The following is a 27,307-nucleotide window of genomic DNA, read 5'->3' as shown; positions in this document are numbered from 1 at the left end:
TATTAAAAAAGTTTATCATTATACCAGCTAGTAAAGGAGAAATTTTGATAGGGTTCTGCTCCAGTATCACATAGCAGGGCAATAATATGTGTATTTGGAACTGACATCAATCAATCAATAACTTTGTCCATCCTCTGGCTACTCAGTTTCTAAATACCTCCTATTCACATTTCAATTTCCATACAACTCTATTTTCCACCTAACAGGAGGAATCAGTCTCAATAATCATTGTACCTATTGCTGACTATATTAATTACTCTTCAAATTCAGCCACCACCACGCTGAATATTACATTACCTAAAGACGAAATTGCAAAGTTAACTCCAACTACACATACATATGTATAATATATAATATTATACTTGGAGGAAGGAGGCAGAAAAAAATGGTTAACATATACAAGTAATCATATAAGTATAACAAAGAGAAAATATGCAGAGCTTCTACAGTCCTCACTTCTGTAACTGCACACAAGGTCATAGCTGATATGATATCTATGGCTTTCTTCTTTTGCTACCTCTTATTTCACTTGCCCTCTGCTAAAATATCAGCTGATCCTTACCTCATGGAATGATGCAAATTTTCATTAATAAATGGTCTGATTCTGCAATAGTTCTACCTTTTTTTGTTTGTATGTTGTGTAAATTTTCCACATACAGTCCTTCTTCATGCTATTGTATAACAACAACTCAATTTCTCCTTCATAGTCAGAATCAATCAATTGCTCTAGCTAGTAGAGTAACCCGTTTCTTCCTGGTTTAGTGGCATAAGGAGGCCAAAATGGCCAGGTGGTGGTTTCATCCTCTAACTCAACAGAACCTTTGTTATTGCCCACGCTCCACCCCCCCCGCCCCCAGTGGAAGCATAGCTCTCTTGGGATCAAAGATTTCAAAATGGAGAGCTCAAATTTGCCAAGATGGCATTAATATTCTAAGTGAGTTATTAGGTATAACAGTGAGAGGAGTTACTACCACTTCCACTATTTGATTCCTGAACTATGTCTTCTGGATATGGGGGAGATAGCACCATATAATGGTCTTTAAATCAAAGCATATACCATATGCTTTAAGACAGAACTCCATTCTTTTAGGGTATTGTCTCCCATTTGGCACTGTAACTGAGCCTTCAATAAGCTATTTCTCATTCAATTAGGTCAACCTCTTCTTGGTGATGGGAAATGTGTTAAGATCAGTTAATTCAATAAAGATGATCCTATCGCTTTACTTCCTTTGCAGTGAAACGAATACACATTGGCCAGAAGCAGTACTATGTGAAATACCATAGTGGAAGATAAATACTCCATGAGTCCAGGGATGGTATTGTGAGGTGTATTATAAATAGAGAAAGCAAATATATATGCAGAATATTTCCTTATTCCACTGAGGATGAATCTCTGCACCTTCCATAATAGTAGAGGTCCAATACACTCAACCTTCCAATAGGTTGCTCCCCCAGGGAATGGTGGCATTAACAGGAACTAACTGTTGGTCTCTGCTGTTGACATATTAGGCATCAAGCAGTATCATTAATAAGAGTGAAGACATGCTTTTGAGCTCATGTATAGCCTTCACCTCTGCAACCACTGCTACTTTGTTCATGGACCCATTGAAGAAACACTGATGTTGATGGGGACATCTAAAGGGCACCTAATTTTGTCCACCTATTATTAAAAGCCCTCTGCAGTAGACATCCAATGGTGGGCATTCACACAGGACAAAAATATCTTCTATATCCTGTGCCCCTTTAGACATCCAGCCATATACCTCTTCTCTAGAATTCTTTGTCATTTATCTCCCAAGTCTATTCCATCTAGCCTATTAGAAATTGCCCACAAACAGAGAATTTTATTTCTGGCCATCTCTCACTCCAGGCAAAGTGACCAAAGTGCCACTTGAAGTGCTTAACCAAGGTTAAGATTTTCTTTCACCACCTTACTTCAGTCACTCCTGTGTAGTACTGTAGTGCTACAGCTGTCTACTTTGAGGTGGTACCAGAGTATCATGCCTATCATTTGTAAACTAGCCTCAAGACTTTTATTCCTCAGTCAATTGGTTGTAAGGAACTCCCAAGAGGCCATGGAGGGATGGAGGAGATGGTGCAACAGGTGTCAATATTGAAGGACTCCTGAGTCAAGTCACCTGCTCATGCAATTTGTAATTTCTGGAACAGTCCAATATTGATTTCCATTTCATGATGTGCACATAGAACATTATGTCTAGGTGAATGTGGTAGGCTTTTGTTTCCCCTGCCTAAGGAGACATATCTAGAAAATCTTGCTAAGGTCAATATCAAAGAAATTATTGCCTATGTTTTCTTATAGGTATTTTATAGTTTCATCTCTCACACTTAGATCTTTAATCTATGTTGAGTTTATTTTTGTGTATAGTGTAAGAAAGTGGTCCTGTTTCATTCTTTTGCATGTAGCTGTCCCAAGCAAAAACATTTTAAGCAGACTTTTTTAAAGGATAATAGGCCTGCTATGTTAACTCTTTTCTGCACAGAAGCTTAGGGTAGTTACATGATAGACGGGCACTGAGTCTCTGACAATTTCTCCTGGTAGACAACATTTCACATGTGTCACAACTCACACCTGGAAGAATTAATTATGTCTTGTGTGATTCCACTGGAATAGGACTCTTGGAAGCTTGTACCTGTTTTCTTTAGACTTCATCTTATGCAAGTCACTTTGCTGATTTTGCTTTGTAAAATCCTGTAATAAATCTTAGCTATGACTATATGCTGAGTCTTGTGAGTTCTCCTAGCAAATCACTGACTCTAAGACATGGTCTTGAGAATTACTAGTATAGCTCCATTTTTACTGGTGGGGCACAGTGGCATTTTGAGCCCCTAATGATTAGTGTCACTCTGGAGCCAGTGTCTAGTAATTCTCCAAAGATTTGGGTATTTCTTTTTTCATAATGCCCAATCTAGTAACGGCTGCAGGCTCCGTAGGGGAAAGTGGGGAGGAAGACTTACGGTATATACTCATGTGAATGCTTCAAGATTCCTTCTAAGGTTACCTAGACTCCCCTTAAGTCAAGAGGCTCTGTTTGTGAATTGATTTATGTCTAGTACTGGGTGAGATGCTTTGATTCTCCTGTGGCAAGTCAAGTCAAGTCAGGATTTTGGGTACCCAATCTAGAGGGTTTTTTCCTGTTATATAGCTCAAGCAACACTCTAGTAGACTATTTTATTCCTAGGGATATTATGGTCAATTATCCATAGTCAAAGATCCCTGAAAGCCTAAGCATTCTGATTACTGATAACATGCTACCTTTTACAGCAAATGCACCCACCTTGTCTTTGATGTCAAAGCGCTGCCATCTGGCCTCTAATAATCTGGAATCTTATTACCTCCATTTAAACCAGGGAGCTCACCTCAAAAGCAATATCACCCATAGCTACACCTAGCCTAAAAAGAGAGCAATCACAAACCTTTTCAAGAATCTAAGAGTTTCTCCCACTAACATAGTCCTCAATGCCTTATTAATGTAGTGCCTTCTGGGCCTTTTAATGGAATATATTTGGGGGTTAGGCATGCAGGTCATACATCGTAAGTCCACTCTAACATTCTTATCTCCCCAAGCTTTGGATCCCCTTTTTCATATTATGCAGAAAACGTCTGGCATCCCAAGATTATTAAACGTAGGTGACCTCTGAGTCTATGTTCCAGTCAACCAACCAAGTAAACTGTGAGAGTCACCTCTAGCTCTCCACGCTAACACATTACATCTGGAATCTCTAGTAAGTGCACCTTTATCAGTGAACTCTGCCTAATCTAGTGTTGTATTTTTCCCTCCTTAATCTGACACACTTAAATTCTCTACCCCATACATTTCCAAGGTATGCTGATAATATATTAGCAGAGTCTTTCATTCTTATGGTGTGTAAACAATTTCCTCGGAGGTCATAGTATCTACCTGCCCCCTGGGACATGCTGAGATTTTACCCTAGCTATTTATCTAGTGAACACAGTGAGTGGTTTTGATGGGTCTTGAAAAATATGAGCATTCCTCTTCAAGGCACCTATCCCAGATGGGTTAATCACAAAAACTTTAAGCACAGGAAAGCTAGTTTTCTCAGATACAAGAGGACACACTACTTCTAGTGGCAAAGGAGGCTCAGAGTGACTTGGGGGGTTCAAGACTGTCAGTTTCATCTGGCTCCAAACACACATCTCCATTCTAAATTTCAGTATCTCATTCTTTCCTCAACAGTACCCTAACTTTCACATGACAAACTCTGCAAGATCAAATTTAGCAACCTGCACAAGTGAGATTTTCTTGAGAATCTCAGACTCTTTATACCAGAGCAAGAAAGGAGTAAGTGCTGAAGTAAGTTCCTGAATAAAAGAGGGGCTAGTAACCATAGGTAATATTTAAGTACTTACCATGTGTCAGTCACTGGGCTAAGTGACTGATACACACCATCTGGTGTCACGCACTGCTTACTTCCTTTCATTGCACTCCTGCATGATCCTGCCTCCTGCCTTATCTCTCTGATCGCTCAGTTTGTTCAGAAAGTTTCAGCCACATATATTTCCTCAATCTTTTCATCCTACATGTCACCTCTTCCAAGCTACCAAAGGACACCAGCCTCCCCGCCCCCCGCCTTAGTCTCCACCTTGAGACCGTGCTTTTCTTCTACCATTTGTCACCATATTATTTTATTTATGGTGTTCTTCTTCTCTTGTGTACTGCATGTTTATTATTTAACTTACCATGTTTATTTACTGTGGGCTTATTATTATTACCCCAGGAAACTGTAACCTCCCCTCGGGCTCAGGAAGCATTTGCAGGATTCTCACAGCTCTCTTGCGTTAGTCTACCTTGTTTCTGCCTGCTTTTCCAACAGACAGACTTAAGTTTGAAGGGGCCATAGGCACCTACTCCACGTCACTCAGAGCCAACTACAGCCTCAATCTGTGGATCTCCCAGGTGGGGCTGGCGGCCACCTCAGGCGGCCCCATATCGTATGGCGAAGCTCAGCACAGTTCCCTCCCGCCTTCCAATACCAGAGACAGTCTTCCCTCCAAGGAAATGTAGAGCATTATCATTACCAGCACAAAACCGGCGCGTCGCTCACACACCGCGGGCGCGCGCTGTCTCCTCCCCGCCTGGAACCAGCCACGTCCACGCACAGCCACCGCCCCCGCAGCCCGGCTGCGCTCCCCTGTGCGCAGGCGCACGCCGCTCGCTTCCGCTCGGGGCGGGGCTAGCGCGCGGGGGCAGGTCCCGACAGCGGGTGCGGGTGGCCGCGCCCCCCTACCCGTCCGCATGGAGTCGGGGGGTCGCCGCGGCCTGGCCTCGGCGGGGGGGCCGGTCTCGGCGACCCCGATGCTAAGGCAGGATTCGGGGACCGGGGCTGAGGCGCGGGCTCGCGGCCCCGGTGCCGTCGGAGCCCGTCGCTTCCTGCTCTGTCTTTACCTGGTGGGCTTCTTGGTGAGTGCTGGGGCTGGGGGCGCAGGGCGACTACGCCTCGGACCTGGAACCCGATTAGGGGTGGCTTTTTTTCTTTTGAAGCCTGGGTGGTTGTAAGGCTCACTCAGGGCTGGGAACCTGCGATCTGCCTGGTGGTGCCTTCTTGCCTTTCAAGCTTCTTTTTGCCCCCAAACCCCTTCCACTCTGCACCAGGCCACATTGCTTTATTGCCCCTGGCGGGCCCAATCCGCAGCTCCTCTACTCCTGCAGTTTTAAGGCGCCCCCAGCACCAGCCTTTAGTGTGATTAAGCCAGGTTCAGGGGTGACCCCAGGTGTTAGATGCTGTGAAAGGTTCAGAGCACGCAGGGTGGACAGCAGGGCTCCTGGGCAACTTTGGGAAAGCCCCGCTGTTCTGACATCTGTAGGTGTGGTAGGAGTACACAGGCCTTTGTGCCAGGCCCGGTCGGGGAAGTCACTGTTGATGACCCCACTTGGGCAGGCACATTTTCATTAAGGTTCCTGGTAGACTGGAATGTTTAAAAATGCAAACCACGGTGAATTATACACATCTGCCTTTCAACAAACTGTTTATTGGACAAGGCAGGTTTGGTTTTTTCATGATGTGTGTGTGTGTCCTGGTTTAATGAGGACAATTACTATGAATTTCCCACGTAGAATGGAAAGCTTAGAAAGATGAGTGTATGATAGGGGAAGTCATCCATACCTCCATCCATTTATTATTCATAGAATTTCTGAAAACCTTTTATGTGGTCGGGGCTGTGGAGCTCCAGTCCCTGCAATACACAGTCCCTGCCAGGAACAACTTAAAATCTTACCAGAAAGCTTGTGTTGGTAGCTCATGGGCCATTGTCTGCAGGAACCCTAGATCCAATACCTCACTCCTCTCCTTCCAAGTCTAGACCTGGTTTAGTTGCCCTGGTTGTGAGCTGGTCCAGGTTAGGAGAGAAAGGACAAGGACATCATAGGATTTCTTCTTTGCTGAGCCTGAGACTGTATTTGAGGACAAAAGGAACTGGTCAGGCTAAGTGTCACTGGGCGAAGACGGCCTTCGGAGGCTTTGAATAGTCCCCAAAGGCACTAGGTCCTGGCAAAGAGGAATTACTGTTTTCTGCCCAGATACAGGTTAAGACCACTACTCCCCAGTATGTTATCCTCACTAGAGTTTGGATACCGAGCCATGCTCAGCTAGGAGAGGAGTAGGGAGGCAGCCTCCCTATTCCCCTCCACAATGCAAGGTGTTCATCAGTCTGTAAAGGTTTAATGTTGATTTAATAGTTAAGAGAATGATGAAAGCATTTTCCAAATCGCTGTAAACACTACACCATGAGGCACTCAGAAGGGCTGCGCTTCACACAGAATCTGCCTCCCTTTAACCTACCTATCCTGCCCCCAGGCTCATGCTTTCTGTTCAGAGCCTGGCATTCCTTAATCTTAGATCAGCCTCAGGGTGCAGATACCTCTTCCACCTTTCATTTCAGCCACCCTCAATTCAAAACTATTGATGGTGAGTGCCCCTTGACATTTCGGAAGGGAGTTGGCTGCCATCCACCCTCTGGTCGGAGCTGGGGACTGCCTCTAGGCTATTGCTGCCCTCCCTCAGACAGTACTCATATCTGATCCTGCCAGATGAAAAGAATTTGGGCCCTCACCTGGAAAGTCCAGATTGGGAGATCGGAGAAACCAACATGACCTAAAATTCAAAATAGTTTGAATGTTCTAAATGAATTCACAGATCATACATTATAGTTGGCCTTCCAGTACAGATTTGAATATTCAGAGCTTCTCTGTTGTCTACGCGCTGTTCACACAGTGAGTCTAATTTAGCAAGCCTGATGTAAAATTTTAATAATTTGTTCAAGAGAGTCATTAAGTCTCTAATATGTTCAGGGGAAAATGTAAGATTTCCCAAAAGTTAAAAGAGAGTAGGGATTTTTTTTAATGGAAAATGTTGTAAGCAATTAAAATATGTGCAGCTTTGGATATCCTTGAAGATCTAAAGGCTCTTTGTTAGGTAACATCCAAGGAATATTATACATAACTTAGTTATTACTTTTAATATATTTAGAGATGTAAAGACCTCTAAGACTTTTGGGGAAATGGTTTCAGATTAATAAGAGGAAGGGAACAGGATTAAAGAAGTCATTTGCCAAAGTGTTCTGTTTTTAGTTCTCATCTGGGCTTCCAGGTTTTAATTTGTTTAAGAAGGAAGATGAAGATGGCCCTCTAGGCCACTTTTGGTTAGCATTGTAAGATGGTGCTAAGATCTGTGATTTCAATCCCCTCTTTCCTCCAGATACACAGTGAGATTCGTATTTTATTTCATCAGCTATAGTCAGGTCTCTTATTCATTCTTACTGAGGCAATTTGCTAATCAAGAAATATTTAGGTTCCTACCCTGAAAAAGATCTTGAAACGTGTTAGTGTATTCACCAGTTTTTTTGAGAGATGTAAATGTTCCACGAAAGGTTTAAATGGTCCCCTCTTGCCTGATTTCCTTATAAATGGTTATAAGCACATGACCAGTTGCCACATTCAGAGTGCATTCAAAGCCAGTGGTTTTGAAGAAACTGGATTCACAGGAAGAGAGGAGTTGCCTTTTCTAGTAAAGGGGAAGACAATTTTAGTGCACAACTTCCTGAAAGACAATTTTGGAAATAGATAATACTTTTTAGGCTCACAAAGCGTTAAAATAATATTGATCATCAGTTATGAGTCTGTTTTCTTATTGCCTGCCGTAAATCTCAGCCTACTTAATTATTCCTCTCCCATTCTTTATTTGAATGTTAAATGACAAGTGGTACTGGGAATTTTTTGGAAAAAAAAATATTTTGGACAATTGAGTTTCCTTTTCTGAAAGATTCAGAAAATTCAATAGGTAACTGATGTATTTGGGGTCTTTTAAGTGATATCATACATCAGCAGGCTGATGAAACAAAGCTGACAGCAAAGCCCAAAAGACATTGGCTTAGACCCAAAAGAAATTTTAAGTAGTCTTAAAATCAAAATAATAAACTGTAGTTCTGGTAGTATAAATTTATGAGCTATTTAAGAACACTAGATAGTAAATATATGGCCATCTAAAGATGTAACCATGGAAAAGGGCCACTGAAAAGTGCATTTAGAGGTTCATGTTTCTAAAATTAGGTGAATGCACAGCCACCAGGATAAGGGATAAGCAAAAGATTAATTGTGGGCCCAAAGAAAAAAATATTTTTCGTGCATTTCTTTCTATTTAACCAGGAGTATAAGAAAAGGAATTCCAGTTGAATATAAAGAAAACCGTGTGTGTGCAATGTGGTTTCCTTCCTCTAAACCAGTTGTTGAAAGTATCCAAGTAAAGTAGGAATGAGAACAAAACTTAAAGGAAAAATTAACAGTCTTTCTGTTAACTCAGAATACCTAGCAAAAAAGGTCAGTACTTATCCCCAGGACAGAAGAAAAGAGAAAATATGTTTGAACTGCTGTTGTGTGTTAGACCTTTCTCAACCATTACATCTCTTAATGTACATCATATGTCTACCAGACAGGTGTTATTATCCCCATTTTTTACAGATGACAGCACTGATGCTTGGTGACATTAAATAACTTTCCAAGCACACATGCTTAGTAAGAAACAGAGCTGGAACTTAGAACTGTCTGTCTAACCCCAAATCCCATGCACTTTCATTGACTTAGCTGCAGAACACTGTCTTTCCCCACTACCCCATCCTTCTCTCCTTGCTTTGCTGAGACTTTCTTCAGATACTGTTTTTAAGGCTATAAGCCACAGATTAGTCACCTTCCCTAATTCTAGGAGGAAATTCATATATGAAGCAAGTGCAGCTTTGCCAAGAAATATGCATTCTCCCTGCCTCCTTTCCCACTTCATCACACACACAAACTTTTTTTGGTTTTTTATTTGAATAACTTCTATAGCATATCCTCTTTGAGTATTAAGGATCAATCACAAAGAAGCTAAGGTTGAAATGATTCCGGTTCATGGTGATCAGGCATTTACAGGGAGCAACTGTTATAACACATTGTATTTTGATTCTTTGATAATTTGAACCTGATGGGCATAGCATACTGTAGAATACAATTATGATTTCTTGGTGGCTCAAAATTTAGATACTGGTTTTATTTTTTTAATCAGTTTGTTATTAGGATTACCACTTTAAGAACACCTAAGCGTCAGTTTCTAATTTGAGTTAATCAATGTTTTGTTGTTTAGGATTTGTTTGGTGTCAGCATGGTCGTCCCTTTATTGAGCCTTCATGTCAAGTCTCTTGGAGCAAGTCCAACAGTTGCTGGAATAGTAGGTGAGTGGTTAATATCGTACATTTTCAGAGCACTGAATTTTCAATCCTCTGGACTAAACCTAAAAACAAATCAGTCTTATAGCTAAATATTATCCAAAGGTAAATTGAAAGTGGGATAAAAGGAATTTTTAGAATACTTAAAAATACTTAAAAATGTTACCCTGTGGGCACCTGGGTGGCTCAGTCGTAAAGCGTCTGCCTTCGGCTCATGTCATGATCCCAGGGTCCTGGGATCGAGCCCCACTTCGGGATCCCTGCTCGGCAGGAAGCCTGCTTCTCCCTCTCCCACTCCCCCTGCTTGTGTTCCCTCTCTCGCTGTGTCTCTCTCTGTCAAATAAATAAATAGAATCTTAAAAAAAAAAAAAAAAAATGTTACCCTGGAGGGAATGTAATTCATCTTTTCCTAGACTACCTGTGGTCAGAGAGGTTTTGAGGTTTAGCCTCATTCCCTTCCCCTCACCACCAGTGACATCACAGTTACTTACTGAGCCTCTCCAAGGAGCTGGCTGCATGTGTTAAAGGGTAGGTACAGACCCCTGCCTGCAGGAACCAGAGAAACATAATCTATAGGAATCAAGTCATGCAGCAAGGGATTTAGGGTGAGCCTTGACAAATTGGTCACAAGCTTCCTGCACCACCACAAGCATATCTTAGGGAGTTGTAGGCTTTCTCTACCTGTGCAGCACAGAACCTCCATCTCAAAGTCACTGATTTACCAAAGAGACAAGATATAGCAGGGCTTAGGACTGTGCTAATTAACAAGAAATTGTTGAAAGACTAATAGCCTTTGACTGTTCACAAGCTGGATAAGCAAATGTTCTGGGACAGTGGTGGACACAATATTTGGTAAGTCCTCCATGCCATGATTTGTATTTCCCTTGGAAAGTAGAATTATACTGGCCCACACAGAAGCATTAAGGTTTCTGTGAAGAGCAGAAGGGACATGTTATTTGATATAATGGAGGTAAAAGCACTCTGTAAAACTTGGTCAGTTCTTTATAAAACTAAAGCATTTTATAAAACTGGAATGTTAGAGGGATATAAGATGATACAGAAGTTTTCAGACTGAGTAGAATTTTTGTAGGATTTGGATTTCTACTCCCCGAGTACTCTCTGTTTGGTCTTCTCAGTCAGGGGTACGCATCCTCAAGAGCGGGAGAAGCCTCTCTCAGAGACCCTTTGGCCTTAGGCGGCCCTTGCCTTAGTCTCTCTTCTGCTTCCTTCATTTTTATTTTGAAGGTTTTTCTTTTTTTTTTGCTTTATTTATTTATTTGAGAGAGAGGAGAGAGAGCACAAGCAGGGGGAGTGGCAGGCAGAGGGAGAAGCAGGCTCCCCGCTGAGCAGGGAGCCCGATGCCGGGCTCGATCCCAGGACTCTGAGATCTTGACCTCAGCCAAAGGCAGACGCTTAACCGACTGAGCCACCCAGGCACCCCTGAAGGTCTTTTAATAAAAATTGTATTGCTTTACCCTTCCAATTGAAAAAAAGGGGGGGGGGGAATCTCCTTTTTAAAAATAGTCTTTTTTTCCCCCTGTTTTTCTGTTAATTTCTATGTAATTGTTACCATGTTGATCCATTTTCGTGATGGGTCCAGCTGATTTTCTTGATGTTACTGATGTTTTTTGTAGGCTCCTCCTATGGCATTTTGCAGCTCTTTTCCAGCACACTGGTGGTAAGTTGTCTCTCATCTGGCAAACATCTTGGTCACATTTGGGGGGCATTTCCATGGTGGTGGTGGTTAAAGGTGGTAAGTCAGAGGACTTTCTGTATTCCTTGCTTTCCTCAGGGCTGCTGGAGTGACGTGGTTGGAAAACGGTCTTCCTTGCTGGTGTGCATTCTGTTCAGCGCCCTGGGTTATCTGATTCTTGGAGCATCCACCAGTGTGTTCCTGTTTGCCCTTGCTAGAGTCCCTGTAGGTAAGTTTCTTTCCTTGGGTGCGTTTCATTCCAAATAAATCAGTTGTATGTAAGTGTATAAAGAGAGACTGTCGTACACGTCAGTGCCTTCTTTTTTTATTTTTTTTAAGATTTTATTGATTTTAGAGAGAGAGAGAGCCTGTGTGAGCAGGGGGAGAAGCAGAGGGAGAAGGAGATAATTTCCAGCAGACTCCGTGCTGAGCACAGAGCCCCACGCAGGGCTCAGTCCCAGGGCCCTGAGATCATGACCTGAGCTGAAACCAAGAGTCGGACACTTAACCGACTGAGCTGCCCAGGCGCCCCTGTCGGTGCCTTCTTGACTAGAGCTTTTGCCAAAAGAAAATAATGACAAGCGCAATTATAACCGGAACACCAGCCGCTGCTGTTGATCGAGTACTTGGTATCAGTCAGGCTCTGCTCACTTGTGCAGAGCCACAAAGCCTGTACATGACAGGGCCCGGAGCCCTCCCTGTCAGTGTGAATCATTATGCTGCTGCACAGACCTGTCTCCTTCCCATCCATCTCTCTACGTTCAGGCAGGAAGAATTTGTTAAATGTCTTTGGCCAGCACTGTGCTTCCTATTCTCTCGCTTGGCCAGCTTATAGTTTTAAAATTGGGCCTCCTGACTTCAAATTGAGATTTCCCACTGTAGCTTTCCTGCAGCCTCCTGTAAATCTGGCTATTGGTCGGGGGAGATACTAGGATGATGACGAGTTTCTCTTTCCAAACTGATCTTGAATGTTTCTGACATTTTCGAAATAGCTTCTATTTTGTCCATTCACCGAAACGTTTTGTCCATTCTTTGAGCTGCCACTTGTGAATGCTGTCCTCGTGTGGCAGGTAGGCAGCTCCTGTGGAAGCTCTTTATTCTCTTTGCCTTTCTTAGTTGCTAGAGCCCTGGAGTTTCAGTGTTTCTTTCTCCCCTGACAGACTCTGCTGCCCTGGTGGATAAGTTTGCAGCACTGGACCTCTGCCCATATTCAGTTGAGCTGCTCCTTTTTACCTAATGCCCCAAAGGAACAGAGCATAAAATAAGTCCTTCTAACATATAGTTGATGATCAGCTTATTTGGGATTTTCACACCCATTTCTGTGACATACATACTTACTCTCCAAGTCTTTTGAGTTCACCCTCCAAAATTCATGCTGTGCCTTTCTGTTGATTCAAAAAACAAAAAATGCTTATGAAGGTCTTTGCTTTAAATATGAGCAGTCATCCTAACTTGCCTCTACCACATAAAATCCAACCAATGGCTGCTCTGTGTGCATCCGGAGTCAAAGTTATTGTACGTGCTTGGTTTGGGTTGCAATGTGTAAATATAATACACTCCACCATTCAGCAATAAGGCTGTTCATAATTCTAAAGAAATATATGAGATTAATGGACCCTGTATACAATAGGTAGAAATTTATAGAGAAGATTAAAATGTTTTTATTTAATATGAAATGAGCCTGCTTTGAGTAATGATAGTTCTATTAATATACATCATACTCTTGACCAACAGGAGAGCTATACATAAAATTCTTTTCCTGCTATGGGAACCTCTACAGTGTTTAATTGGCCTGGGAATATGAGGGAGCCCTGGGGAGCCTTGCCAGGGTTGTGCTGTACAATGTCACGTGTAGGTTCAGGTCCTTGTATCCTGAAGATGAGCCTGAGGGAGGTTGAAGTACCAGAAGTAGACACGCGGTTTTCCCCTCCGCTCTCTGTCCCCTAGCCCAACCTCTAGAAGGTAATAGGAAGCTAGTCTGCGTTACCCTCACCACAGTCCTCCTTCCCTGAGTATGTGAGGTGAACCCAACATCGGTATCATTTCAGAAATAATCACAGGATTCCTATCAGGCCTCTTAGGAATCATCTTCCAGCCCAGTTCTTTCTCCCATTTAAGGAAATAGATCTAGAGTCTCTCTACCTAATTCCAAAAGAGATTTCTAAGTTTGCTTCCCAAAGAGGCTGTTTATCAGGCAAATGCCCGCTCTAATATTTAGACACAGCTGGGTACAGAACCCAGGATCAGTGTGCAGGCAGAGTGATGTACAGTGATACTTCTTTCAAGGAAATCCCTGGAAACCATTGTGTTACATCACAGGAGCACTTCAGGCCAACCCAACAGGAACACTGACTGAGTTCCTGCCATGTATTGATCAACATGGTGGGCAACCTACGTTACCAGAACCTAATCAGTCTGTTTATTCAGCATATGGATGGATGGGTGCAGACAAGACAAATACATCAGCAGAAGTATGAGGAATATACAGCTGCTATATACATTTTAATCTCTTATTAAGTCATGCCCCACCTTTCAGTTTGTTTAGTCAACCAATTCACAAACCTCTTGCTAGTAGAAAATCAGTTGGTAGTGTTTAGATGACTATGTCATCATATTTTTATATTTTTACTCATTCCCTGTCCTTCCCTCCTCTGTTCCTCTCTAGCAGTTATCAGCTTTATACACACACACACACACACACACACAGGCTCTGTGAAGATAGATACATTTGTGTCTTTTTTGCACTCTGTTCCTTGCATTATCCTCAGGGTCAGGGTCAAAGTTAATGCTGGACATATAGTAGGCATGCAGTGAATGTTTACTCACTGAGTGAATGAATAAAGAATGACACATCTCGGGACACCTGGGTGGCTTAGTTGGTTAAGCATCTGCCTTCGGCTCAGGTCATGATCTCAGGGTCCTGAGATCGAGCCCCCACGTCGGGTTCCCTGCTCAGTGGGGAGTCTGCTTCTCCCTGTCCCTCTGCTCCACCCCCTGCTTGTGTCTCGCTCTCTCTGACAAATAAATAAAATCTTTAAAAAAAAAAAATGACACATCTCTGTAGAGAAGCCACCATGAATTGCACTTGGCTAACAGAGAAAACTGGAGATACTGGGATGTCAGGGTGGAAGGTGGGAAAGCAGAGGATCCAGGGCTTGGCTACCAGGAATAAGGTGGCCAACTAGGACTGTGGGCTAGATCAGGAGTCCAGTCATGGTGGGATGAAACTGCAGACCTTAGAGATTCAAAGAGAATGGAGACCAGAACTCCATCAGTGATAGAGATGAAATGCAAGATCACATGCAAGATTTTTTTGGTCTGAAAAATGTTACAGAGCATGTTTCTTATCCCCTTGCAGGTATTTTTAAACATACCCTCTCCATTTCAAGGGCTCTGCTTTCTGATCTGGTTGCAGAGAAAGAACGGCCCCTAGTAATTGGACAATTCAACGCAGCATCTAGTGTGGGCTTCATCTTGGGCCCCATGGTTGGTGGATATCTTACTGAGCTAGATGGTGGATTTTATCTGACAGCCTTCATCTGTTTTTCTGTCTTCATTCTCAATGCTGGTAAGTTGACATTTCATCATAAGAAGACTGGTGTATGCATTCATACTGACCAATCTACCTGCTTTACTTTTATCTCCTTAACACTTTGTTGTTCTTAAAACAGGCAGGCTTTTTGTTGTTGTTGTTTCACTATTGTTGACATACAGTGCTATATTAGTTTCGGGTGTGCAATAGAGTGATTCAGCAATTCTGTACATCACTCAGGGCTCATCCTGATAAGTGTACTCTTAATCCCCTTCACCTCAGAATAGCAGACTTATTTTTCAAAGTTGGACCACCTCATCCCCTGCTGCAGACCGCCTGCCCGTGTCGTCCTATCATGCTAAAGCATGGATGTGTCTCACACAGCATGGTCGTGTGCAGGCCCTGCCCTGCGCCCTCCCCCAGCTCTCTCTCTCCTTCCATGTGCACCAGCCACACCAGCTTCCTGGTCAGGCTCACACACGCCAGGCTCATTCCCACAGGAGGGCACTGCAGTTTGCTCTTTCCTCCACCAACAACATTCTTCCCACATATCTTTACTGGGCCTTTCTTATCATTCAGGTGTCAAATATTTACTTCCTTGGAAAGCCCTTTCCTGATGACTGTTTCAAATAATTCAGGTTTCTTCATAGCACTTCTGAAATTATATTATCAATTTGTTTTCATGCTTATATTCTCTCCTCCCTACCTCCCCACAAATACCATTAGAAACTAAATGCCACAGGGTAGAGATTTTCTCGCTGTTGTCACTCCTGCCCACACCTGGCCAGGCATAAAGCCAATGTTCAATAACATTTGATGAATAAAAGAACACTTACTGGACTATGAGCTCCTTGGATGCAGGGCCAGTTGCCTAAAGCAAAGAGGATAAACCTCTTTGCCCAGAGACTGGTACTTCCTGAGCCTTAGATAAACAGCTTCATAAACAAGAGGATTGGTTCATGTTACTCAGTTTTCCTTAAGTTTAATGATAGTCTACTCTACTGCATCTTTTTTAGTCTTTGTATTCAAGGCTCCAGGTTGAGTGGTGGATTCCATGTTGAGCTAGGATATCACACTCAGAAAACAGAGTTCAGGAGTTCAGTGTCAATCCTCATAGGTATATTTTGTGATTTCCTGCCAGAAGTTTAACCTGTAACCTCGGCCAGGAGGTGAGGTCTGACGGATTAGTGTAAATCTAGATAAAATACTTGAGCACATGACCGGCTGGTGTGGCCAGGTACCTTCCCCTACGAAGGAATGTGATGAATGTGATGGCTCCCAAAGTCAGAAGTCAGTGTATGAACGAAGGCCATGATTATGGAGTTCTGTTTTGGATTCTCCAGCAATGATGCTGTTTAATATCATGCCCTAACCTAAGCCTGTGAATGGATCCGAGTCAGGCAGGGATAGTTCAGCCACAAGTGTTCTCAACCACAATGGCTAAAAATAGTAATAGGGATTTCTTGTGCATTCTTAAGAAACATGGAGGTCAGTAGGCCAAGCTGATGCAGGGAATAGCAGAGGAGAGCGAGGGGGGCAGGCCAGCAGACCGTGTCTCACACTGGGCTTTGCCTTCCAGCACAGTGAACACAGCGTACTGCGTTTTTTTTCCCTCAGTGACCTCGGCTGTTTTCCTCAACTCCTTTTACCCCTTCAGCTTCTCATATCCTCATTCTGATCGGCCATTTTGCCTGAGAAAGGCCTCTTATGTCTTTCTTTCCGTGATTTCTGTTTTCATGGTTAAGAACTCAGACTCTGGAGTCTGACAGACTTGGATTCAGGTTCCTACTGTGCCACTTTTTAGTGTGGGCCTTGGGCGAGTTGCCTCAGTTCACTCATCCCTAAAATGGGGTAACAACACTCCCGGTCTTACTAAGACGAGCACCGGAGGTCTTGCACACGAGCGGTTCACCCCACTGCATCAAGTATGCTAAGCATACTCAGTAAACATCAGTTGCTGTCATCATTATCATTTTTATTATTTTAATTATACTCTTCCTCTCAGTCTACCAGCGATAGTCCTTTCATAGTTTTATCAAGATTCTATAAAATGCCCAAGGGGCATTTTAAAGGTAAGAACGGATAAAAAGTCCAGGCCTGCATTCTTGCGTGGTAGAGTTTTCTGTCATAAATTAGTCCCTGGCGAATAGTCCACCTAGACTGTGGAGAAACCACATACACAGATGTGGTTGCTGAAAACAGCATGAAGCAGTCTGAATGGCCACTGGTCCGGGTTGAATTGAAGTGTGGAAGGACTGAAAACCCCACAGGATGAGTTTGGAAAAGATGTCCTAGTATGGCAAGAAATTTGGGGGCATGGATTGGCAATAGGTCATTCTACTTGGATGGCGTGGGATACATAAAATGACCGAGGTGGGAATGAGCCAGTCACAAGGGTGGAGGTGGGATTATCTGAATAGGAATTGAGCCACTCCATAATGGTCCATGAGAATGGTACCCCCCAAGATTTTGAGGTGTGACTTGTAAAAGCACATGGTGGCCCTGAAGTGGGGGCAGATCCAAGCAGGTGCTTCCTGACAGGTCATTGGTTATCAAGCTGCCCTTCCTCCCTCCACAAACCAAGGCTGGCTGTCTCTGTTCATAGCATCCTGTGCTTCCCCTAACATAGCACTTATCCTGTAATTTAACTGCTAGGTTTTACTTGTCCAAACCCCCTTTTAGACTTAAATTCCTCGAGGCCAGGGATTTTATAGGCCTTGTGTTGTCAAGTTAATATATTCCTACTGTTTAGCACAGGACTTAGCATTTAGGAAGCATAAATATTCAGTGTTTAGATGAAGTATGGGTGGTGAATGGATGAGTGGGTGGATGGACGGGTGGGCAAGATGGTGGATAGGCACAGAATTAGAAAGGTAATGAATTTAAACATAGGCATGAGAATTTCAATATCACATGATATAGGAAACGGTCATGGGCTCTTGAGCTTTAGAAAAAAGTGAACATCTTGTAGGTATAGATCTTTTTGAGGTGACTAGCGGAACTCTGCTATCAAAGTGGAGTAGAAGTAGCTGTGGGAATAGTTAAAAACTGGATTCAAAACCACGGATTAGTAAATGGCCCAAATACAAAACTACAGAATGGTCATCTCCCACACGTGCTTGCTCCTCCCCCACGGGGCACCGTGGGAGCCGGGGCATGCAGCCTGCTTTGACAGGTCCTGTGCCACCCTAACAGGTCTGGTTTGGCTGTTTCCCTGGTGTGAAGCGAAGCTCTCCGGTGCAGAGAAGGGCCTGCCAGCGAGGAAGGACTCTGCACCCTGGGGGAGGACGGACGGGCACGGGCAGGGAGCAGCCACCCCCCGCCAGCGCACGGCCAGCGCCAGGCCTGCCAGGCCGCCGTGGCTGGAGGTCGCATCCACGCTGCGCGACATGAAGAGCCTCGTATTTTCCGAGATGTGGGACCTCTTCGCGGTGCGCTTGCTGATGGCCGTGGCGGTCATGCTGTACTACAGTAACTTTGTGCTGGCCCTGGAGGAGCGCTTCGGGGTGCGGCCGCGGGCGGCGGGCTACCTCATCAGCTACAGCGGCGCGCTGGGCGCCCTGGCCGGCCTGGCGCTGCGGCCCCTGCTGCGGCTGTACCGGCACGACGGCCGCGCCATCCTGATGCACTCGAGCGCGCTCACCTGCCTGCTGCTGGGGCTGCACGCCGCCGCCCGCTCCGTGGCCGTGGCCGTGCTCTGCTCCTCGCTGCTGGCCGTGTCCACCGCCGTGGGCAGGACCTGCATCACCGACCTGCAGCTGGCGGCGGGCGGGGCGCGGGCCAGCGGCGCGGTCATCGGCGTGGGGCAGTCGGTGACGGCCGTGGGCCGGATCATCGCCCCGCTCCTGTCGGGGCTCGCGCAGGAGGTGAGCCCGTGCGGGCCCCCCAGCCTGGGGGCTGTGCTGGCCCTCGTGGCGATTTTCCTCATGTCCCTCAACAGAGCCCGCTATGGCGGCGGCGGTGGCGGTGGTGGGAGTGACAAATTAAAACGTGCGTAGCGTGGAACTGGATGGAGGATACCAACTCTGAGGCCGGGAAGGGTGGTTTCCCAGCGGGTGTGCTTCGGGGGCAGACGCCCAGGGCTGAGCAGAAGTCAGAGCCTTGTCAAAGGGGAAGGTATTATTAAACCGTATGTACAAGTCTCGTCTTCGAACCGGCCAGTGGGGTTAAAGCTTTCCAGGGGGGATCCCTACCAGCTTCAGGACAGGAAGAGGGTGGTGGGATTACAGAAGGTGATGTGCTCCCCTGCTAAGTAAAAAATAGGGTAAGCCATTAATAACATGACCGGCTGGGGTCATGTCACCTTGGATAAGTAAGCTAAGAGGGGGGTTTTCTGCTATCAGAATCCTAGAGATTAAATAAGCTACTTTATTGAAATTAGCCTGTCCCTTCCTCAAGTTATAACAAGGTTCCACCTGGGAAGCTGCGGGGAAATCACATGGCTGGCCTCACCCCCAGACATTGATTCTGCGGGCCCCGGGGAGGCCCAGAAACCTGTCCTTAATAAGCAATACTGCACTTTCTCATGGAGGCAGAAAAAGGGTCATTTGGAGACATACTGGTGTTGAGTCAAGTCAAAGCCAGAGACTTGGTTGTGTTTATTGATAGCTAACTCAGTTTGAACTATTAAGATTATGTGATCCCAATGTGTTACCTTCTCCCCAGCTCTTGGCAGTCATGCTCCATAGTAGGAGAAACAGGTTCATGGAGCCTGTCCCTTGTGTCCACTGCCTTGGAGGTCCCATGCTCTGCAGAGAGCTGAGGTTGTCCGTCTGGCTAGTTCTCCCTGGATATCAGGCATGAACTGCTTCCAGAAGCCGATGCTCCGTTGGGCTGCATCGATTGGATGATGGTAGAGCCCAGTGGAAAAGACAAAGCACAGGAATGCCTTTAAGATGAACGTCTCGTGCAGTGTAAGAGAGTCTGGTGTCATGACTCATCAGACGGACTTAACTCTACGGCGTCTTATGTTGAAAGTCATTTCTTTTCTCTCATTTTAATATCCTACCTGAGAATGAAAGAGCTACACTGATCTACAGGGAAAATGCCTTTTCCTAGGCCTAGGCTAAACGGTCATTCCCAGGGTCCAGCTGAGAGGCTCAGAGTGAGGGTTAGCAGACTCAAAGGGAAGCATCTGTGTGGTTCTTGCTACTTGGATGATGTCACCTATTAATAATTATATTGGAGCCCCCCCCTCTTCTCCCCATGCAAACTACCGAAGTTCACATTCCTTTCATTCTTTTTGATTGGTCCACTAGGAAATTATTCCTGTTCTCAACCTAACACATGTATAATTATAAATGTATTGTATGTAAAGCAGAAAAAAAAATGTTTCTCTAGTTTTTGAAGTTGTGTATGGGGTAAACTCAAATATTTATGATAAAGAATTAATGGGATGTTTGAAGATTGTCCTTTCTCCTATCCAGCTACAAGGAAAATATTAACTTTTTATTAAGTGTTGTAATTGTGAACTTTTATACAAGCGCTAAGCGCTTTTGAGGAAAGCAAAATATAATATAAAACGGCATGGCCCTTAAGGAGCACACCAAATCGTCATAGAGGTTATACTCAAAGGACAAGAAGTAATCAAGGGTTTATGCAATGAAGTAGAATTCCTCCAAAGATTATCTTTTCTGTGAACTCAGAAACAGCCAAGTTTCTTAGACATTCTTTAATGTAGTCATTATTAAATTTTTGAAATCCTAGCACTTTATTTTTGAAGTTAAATAAAGCCTATAAATTTATTAAGGCTTTACAGTTAATCAGATACATGGAAATACTGAAAACCAGGGTTGATCTTCATATAGAGAGTAGAGAAACATTTTTGTTATTCTCCACACTCATGTGGGTTTTTTAAAGATAAATATTATACAGGCATACCTCATTCTATGGCACTTCATTTTATTGTGCATCACAGATACTGCGTTTTTTTACCAATTGAAGGTTCGTGGCAACCGTGTGTTGAGTTTATCAGCACCGTTTTTCCACCAGCATTTGCTCACTTTGGGTCTGTCACATTTTGGTAATTCTCACAGTATTTCAAACTTTTTCATTATATTTGGTATGGTGATGTGTGATCAGTGATCTTTGATGTTACTGTTGTAATTGTTTTGGGGTGCCATGAACCGTGCCCATATAAGGGGGTGAATTTAATCGATAAATGTACGTGTTCCAACGGCTTCACCACCTGGCTCGTCACCTGTCTTTTGCCCTCTCCTCGGGCCTCCCTATTTCTTGAGTCGCAACAATATTGAATATTGAAATCAGGCCAATTAACAACCCTAAGGTGGCCTTAAGGTGAAAGGAAGTGTCAGCCGATGTGGCAAACTTCCTCGCTGTCTTACTTTAAAAAATTGCCACAGGCCATCCCAGCCTTCAGCAACCACCACCCTGCTCAAGATTGAGAAAAGACCCCCCACCAGCACAAAGATTGCCACTTGCTGAAAACTCAGATGATGGTTGGCATTTTTTAGCAATGAAGTCTTTTTAATTAAGGTATGTACATTGTTTTTTAGACGTAATGCTACTGTAAATTTAATAGGCTACAGTATAGTATAAACATAATTTTTTTTTAAAAGATTTTATTTATTTTTTTGACAGAGAGAGACACAGCGAGAGAGGGAACACAAACAGGGGGAGTGGGAGAGGGAGAAGCAGGCTTCCTGCAGAGCAGGGAGCCCGATGCAGGGCTCGATCCCAGGACCCTGGGATCATGACCTGAGCCGAAGGCAGACGCTTAACCAACTGAGCCACTTAGGTGCCCCTAAACATAATTTTTTATGTACGCTGGGAAACCAAAAAATTCATTTGACTCACTTTATTACAATATGTACTTTATTGTGGTGGTCAGGAACCAAGCCCACAATATCTCTGATGTGTGCCTGTAGTTCCTCTTAAAAAGTCTGATGTGTGAATATTCAGAAATGTGTTCCAGAACCAGCAGCATCCACATTCCCCTGGAGCTTATTAAACATGCAGACACTTACACCCCAGCCCGGACCTGCTGAGAACCATTCTCACAAGATTCCCACCTGCTCTGTGTGCACAGTAAATTTTGAAAACCACTGGTCTGTAGACAGTATTTATATAATTTATGGAATATGATCTCAGGGAAATTAAATCTGCTCAACTAAAGTTTGTGTTGTTTTGTTTTTGAGTTCTTGAGCAACTTCTGTAATAATTTCCCAAGTATTTAGGTTGAGCCACACAAAATTGCTGTTTTTCTAAGTCAATTACCTGCAGTTTCACATGGTTCAACTTAATGGTATATGGAATCTTATTTTAGGGGCATTGAACTTGCCCGAGAAGTTTATAAAGGATATGGCACCCTCCTGGCATTATGCCAGCCCCAACTGCTAAGTTCTGTGAATCAGCCTCAGGGTTTTGGGTTCTAGAAGACTCTGGCCTTCTCCATGGAGGGAAGGTATACCTCTCTGCCCTCATGTCCAGAGAGATGAGCAGAAATCAGAAAGGGAGTGGGGCATGCCTAGCCAGGGCAGTAACATGGGCAAGGCTCCAAAGCCCAGGCGTGTGGGTCAAGAGAGATGCCTGCAGCAGACAGAAGGGGGGAGAACCAGTGGTTCTGGCTGCATAGTAGCATCACCTGATGCCCTAGACCTCTAGAACCAGACTCCAGAGTGCCCCAGAGTTGAGAGTCCCTGGGTTGGATCATGAAGGGGCTCATGTACCATGCTCAGGACTGAGCTTCTATTCTCACAGGTGTGGAGGGAAGCCACTGAAGAATGCATGCTGGAGAATGCTCTGTGGACTTCCCATTAAAGATTCCTCGAGGGCAGTCATCCAAGAGGAATGGGAGGGAGAAGTCATGTGCTCTGAGGGAATCAGGTGGGGCACAAAATCTGAAAGGCCTGGGGACTGTCAGCTTGTGACCTCCGGGGAGACACTGGACAGGCTGTGGGTGACGCCCAGGTGTCTGGTCCAGGCAGAGCTCAGGCAAGGTGAGCTGGTAATGAGTGTTAAGGCCTTCTTCCCCGTTCTGTTAGCTGGCAGAGAACATGTGTGGGCATTTATGAGAGTTCGTTTTCTGCATGTTGTGAATATTAAGAAGATATCTTTTCCCAAGGACACTTCTATAAGAAATGTAGACACCTGTGGGGGCGGGGGAGTCAAGCCACTTAGGAGAAATTGCAGGCTTTTGGGCACCTGCTATAAGAGGATAGCTTTTTATTTGGAATGTATAGTAAAAGCCAGCATGGTGATTCCCCGTGCCCTCTATCCCCAGGAAACCTTAGCCTCTCAGAAGTTTCTGAAGTAAGATTCCCACAGATCTAGCCAGGATGATGTATAAGGCAGCTCTTCTCAGAACAGGGTGATGGACTGAAAAAATTGTTTTTCTGTCCTAAAATTTTATTTTTCCCGAAGAACTTGCCAGTTGCATGGTAATAATTTTCTTTAATAATACAATCCCTTTAAAAATTGTAGCAAAGTGTTATCATTTATTCTGATTGTAATTTTTAGGAGCTATTGCTGTATCCTGATTGTATATGTTAAGTCAGGGCCCAGAATCTCTTGAAAATGTTAACCTCCAGTTATGCTAAAACATGTCCTAAGAGTAAGAACAAGCTTAACTGTTTTCAAACCATATGCTAATACCAAATGTATACATAATCTGAAATTTATTGCACATCTTTGGCAAGCAAATCGTTTTAAGATGACATCTCATCAGTAGGATTTATTTTTTACTTAATCAGTACACAAATACTAACTTATTTTAACACAATATTTTACTTTAGATTTCTCATTTTTCCCAAACAGATCATCTAAACTCACCACTTTACAGACAGCTGTGTGCGAAGACAATACAGACAATTTCTGTTTTCCTGATTTAGTACATTGTAAGAAATAATGCTGATTTTAATCTGGAATTGGATAGTCTCAAACAGCTTGCGCTGTTCCTCGAGGGGAAAAGATAATTATAAACATTAAGGAAGGAGGTGTTAATTATTACCCATAATTATATAGCATAAACTATAGCATAAAAGTGGACTAAGGACGTTGTTAGAATAAAAAATTGTATTTTGATCAGCCTTGATTTAAACTATACTGATAAATAAAAAGCCTTTTTTCCAAAGCATACACTGTGGAGGGAAAAATAGTTGAAATACCTGTTAATAGTTGCAATTTACAACATTGAATAGGAGATGACCCTTTTTTAGGCTTATCAAAGAATCTCTTCCATTTTGAATCACTGGGACTCAGGTGCTTACCCAGACTGAGAATTTTTTTTTTCGTGTGATAGCTTACCCACTTAAACCTATCCTGAGTTTGCCTAAAGAAACTGAAACCACCTGAACTATCCAGAATGAGCCTGATGTAATAAATGCATTTGCTGCTATGGGGCCTGGCCCTTGGATCTGAGTGCACGTGAATAGGTGCATGCTCCGGGCTTACCTTGGTCTGTGCTGTGGGCTCAAACATAGGCCCGGGAATCATAAGCCAATTTCTGCCAGTGCCAGGTGGTCATGACCCAGAAAAGGGTGAGCATTTTCTCCTGGTCACCTTCAGAGCATCTTCACTGTGCCATCTTTTTGGAATGAACAAAATGATAAAGTATGTCAAGTTGTAACACCTTCAAACTAACTTTCCAGCTAAAGGTAAAGACTTGAACTGGATGCCCAACAGTCAGAGGTACATAATTATGATAGCAAATACAGTAAACGGTGTTAAGCAGGTGCCAAAAACTATGTTAGTGAAAACCTAAAAATTTGATATGTTGGTCCAGAACCCTGCATAATCTTTACAAACCATTTGGTAAGACAGTGGATGGCATCCACCTAATTTGTCTTGCTTGAGTTGGCTTGGGAAGGCAGCATTTAATATTCCAGAGCATGCATGATCTTTGAACCCTTTACAAGGGTCTGTTTACATAGAGAAAATTAATGAACCAGTTATAATCTTCATTACGTTGCTTTAACACAGTTAACAATGTTAGCCCTGTTTGAGATATTATGTGTATTTGAAACTAAAGCAACTGAAATTTGTAATACTCTTAAATTCTTACCTTTCACAAATTCCAGCTATCATGACCTCATTTTAGCACACATGAGAATGGTTTTGATATATAAATGTAAAAATCGGAATTGGGGGGCTGTACTAGTTTCTTGTGATGCATTATTTTCTCCATAGTGATTAATTTATATTTATTCCATTAAATGTTTCCACTCCATACTGATTTAACACTTAGACTTTTGTACATTTCACAGAAACCAAGAAAAATGCCTTGTTGGTATACATACATAAAATTTCTGTTTGGCAAGCGGAGTTACCAAACCCTGGATGCAGAGAGCCCTCATTTAAATTATAAATTTTGTTACTACGTGTAGTGATGACATAACAGGATCCCCTGACATAATAGGGGAGAAAAACATTTGCATGTTTAATTCAGGGCATTTTGTTACAGTAGTGAAAATGAGAAAAGTCACCGCCCGAGGTGTCTGGCATTGTATCTACTGGGCATCTCATTTCTCCATACCACACAATGCAAGGATAACAGATCCCCATGAGACCTCTGTGACCTAAAACCCCTGAAGTCGGTTCTCAGACATTCAAAGTCATCAGTATGCCGTGCAAATTGAAAATTCGATAATCCATTGACAGCAGATGTATTAACTCTACACATAGAAACTCCTATTTCTCTGACCAGACAGGTAAGAGAACTGACCACAATTTCTCGACGGTCTTCTTAGAGGTAGTAAAATAGAATTTTCTTTGAAAAAAATTGTAGAAAGAAGACAGAAGGGATCCAAAAGCTATGTACCATCGCAACATTAAAGAAGACGTTCAAAACTAACCATGTGGGTGCTTCGTCCGCACATCTGCAGGGGGTGACCACGTTTGAGGGGGTCAGCCACGTGTGGAGTGAATGACATGGGAAAAAAATCCGAAGGGAGGAGACCCTTCTCTTGAACAAAGAGCTGTGCTCACAGCCAGGCAGCAGTTACCCAGATGGGGCTCTCTCTGCCTTACACGCAGACGGAAGAAAGGGCCTGGTTAAGATGTCAGATACAAAGTACCAGCAAGCCACACGTTTTGCTCTAAAAGTTAGACACACACACACACGCACACGTACAAGATCTCAGATCGTCAGACAGCTAAGTCCTGAGCGTTTCTCGCTCATCCTAACAAAGGGAATCAACATACAACGTTCAGGCTCGGGCAGATAATGCCAATACCTACTTCAACCAGACAAAGAAGTCTCTTTAATCACTCTTCAGAGAAGAAAGTCAGGCGTGAACTTTGAACTAACAAAATATTACAGTTCTCACACTTGTTTATAAAATGCCAGTTTTAACATAAACATGATTTGGGCAGCGCGACAAATGGAAAACACACTGAGACACGTAATAAATAACTTCTCTATGCTCTTTATATAAATAAACACTCCCCTCCCCCACTACAAAGCTTAGTAAAAGGCAAAGGGAATTTCATCCCAGATATTCTGGGGGGTTTATACACAAAACGCACATGTTTTTAAAAGTTTCGAACTCTGGAGCCAGTTTCTAGTTGTTTACTAACTGGCCTGTTCCCAACAGTCAGCCCTTAGCATTACAGGTAAAGAAATAAGCCTAGACTGTGCACTTACAGGTAGTTCAAGTCAGATTTGTTGCAACAAATACCAAAGACCCATCAGAATTCGATTGTTCCACTGGAACTTTGGTTGGATCAAGTATTGCTTGAATTAGGGGAGTCATTTACAAAGGGTTGGAGATGTATCTGTAGTGCAGAAAATTTAGACTTTTGATATTTACAGGCTTTCATATTCTCTCCTATAGTGTCTAGAACTTAATTTTATTTGAAGAAAAGAAAGTATAGAAAAAAAGCAAAATGAAGTCAAATTTATTTTTCATTGCTTTTGTCATTGAACAAGTAAGAAAAAATTAAACTGGTAAGATGACACATGTGCTTTTTTTTTTTAATTTACACAATGTCAACCAAATTCTTTATAGACTTTTAATCAGTGCAAGCTGAATTTGGTCTACCTGCTGAACGAGAAGAAATTTAATAAAAACTTTCATGTTTTCTCCTTTGGTTCCAGAAAATTAGACTCGTTATAATATTTATTATTCTAGGACACCAGGAAAAATCAGGAAATTTATGTTTAAGGTCATTTTCCACTTTAACCTTTCTTTTCAGAAAGGTAACCTTTCTTTTCATTAAGTTCTAAAAATTTACTCCTGGCATTCTCAAAAATATACATCCCATCTCTTGATGAATCACATTCCTATAATAAAATTCTAAGTTAAAAGTCAGTTTCAGTTTCTTTTCAGCAGATGAAATATATATATATATTTTTATATAAATATTTTCATTTAAAATTAAGATATTTGGC

The 27,307-nt window shown here is 43.1% G+C and overlaps 1 protein-coding gene across 3 annotated transcripts; it reads left to right on the top strand.

Moving 5' to 3' along the window:
• The first annotated feature begins 5,198 nt into the window (after positions 1–5,198).
• On the top strand, positions 5,199–21,575 carry MFSD9 (major facilitator superfamily domain containing 9). 3 transcript variants are annotated; one of them, XR_004678628.1, is made up of 7 exons: positions 5,200–5,441; positions 9,652–9,739; positions 11,368–11,411; positions 11,526–11,655; positions 14,785–14,994; positions 18,154–21,453; positions 21,559–21,575. XR_004678628.1 is itself a non-coding variant. In XM_035001860.1 (6 exons), exons 1-6 carry the CDS (start codon positions 5,277–5,279, stop codon positions 18,954–18,956), a joined length of 1,383 nt encoding a protein of 460 aa, XP_034857751.1. In that variant the 5' UTR covers positions 5,199–5,276; the 3' UTR covers positions 18,957–21,574. The 3 variants fall into 3 exon arrangements, 2 of the variants coding, with proteins under 2 accessions (XP_034857751.1, XP_034857750.1); XM_035001860.1 differs by having other exon boundaries at positions 5,199–5,441; positions 14,842–14,994; positions 18,154–21,574; XM_035001859.1 differs by having other exon boundaries at positions 18,154–21,574.
• The last annotated feature ends 5,732 nt before the right edge of the window (positions 21,576–27,307 follow it).

This window comes from Mirounga leonina, unplaced genomic scaffold (assembly GCF_011800145.1).
Source record: "Mirounga leonina isolate KUSES-001 unplaced genomic scaffold, KU_Mleo_1.0 Mir_125, whole genome shotgun sequence".
Classification (NCBI taxonomy): Eukaryota; Metazoa; Chordata; class Mammalia; order Carnivora; family Phocidae; genus Mirounga; species Mirounga leonina.
Note: the sequence above shows the minus strand (reverse complement) of the source record. Positions and strands in the feature narration are given on the sequence as shown.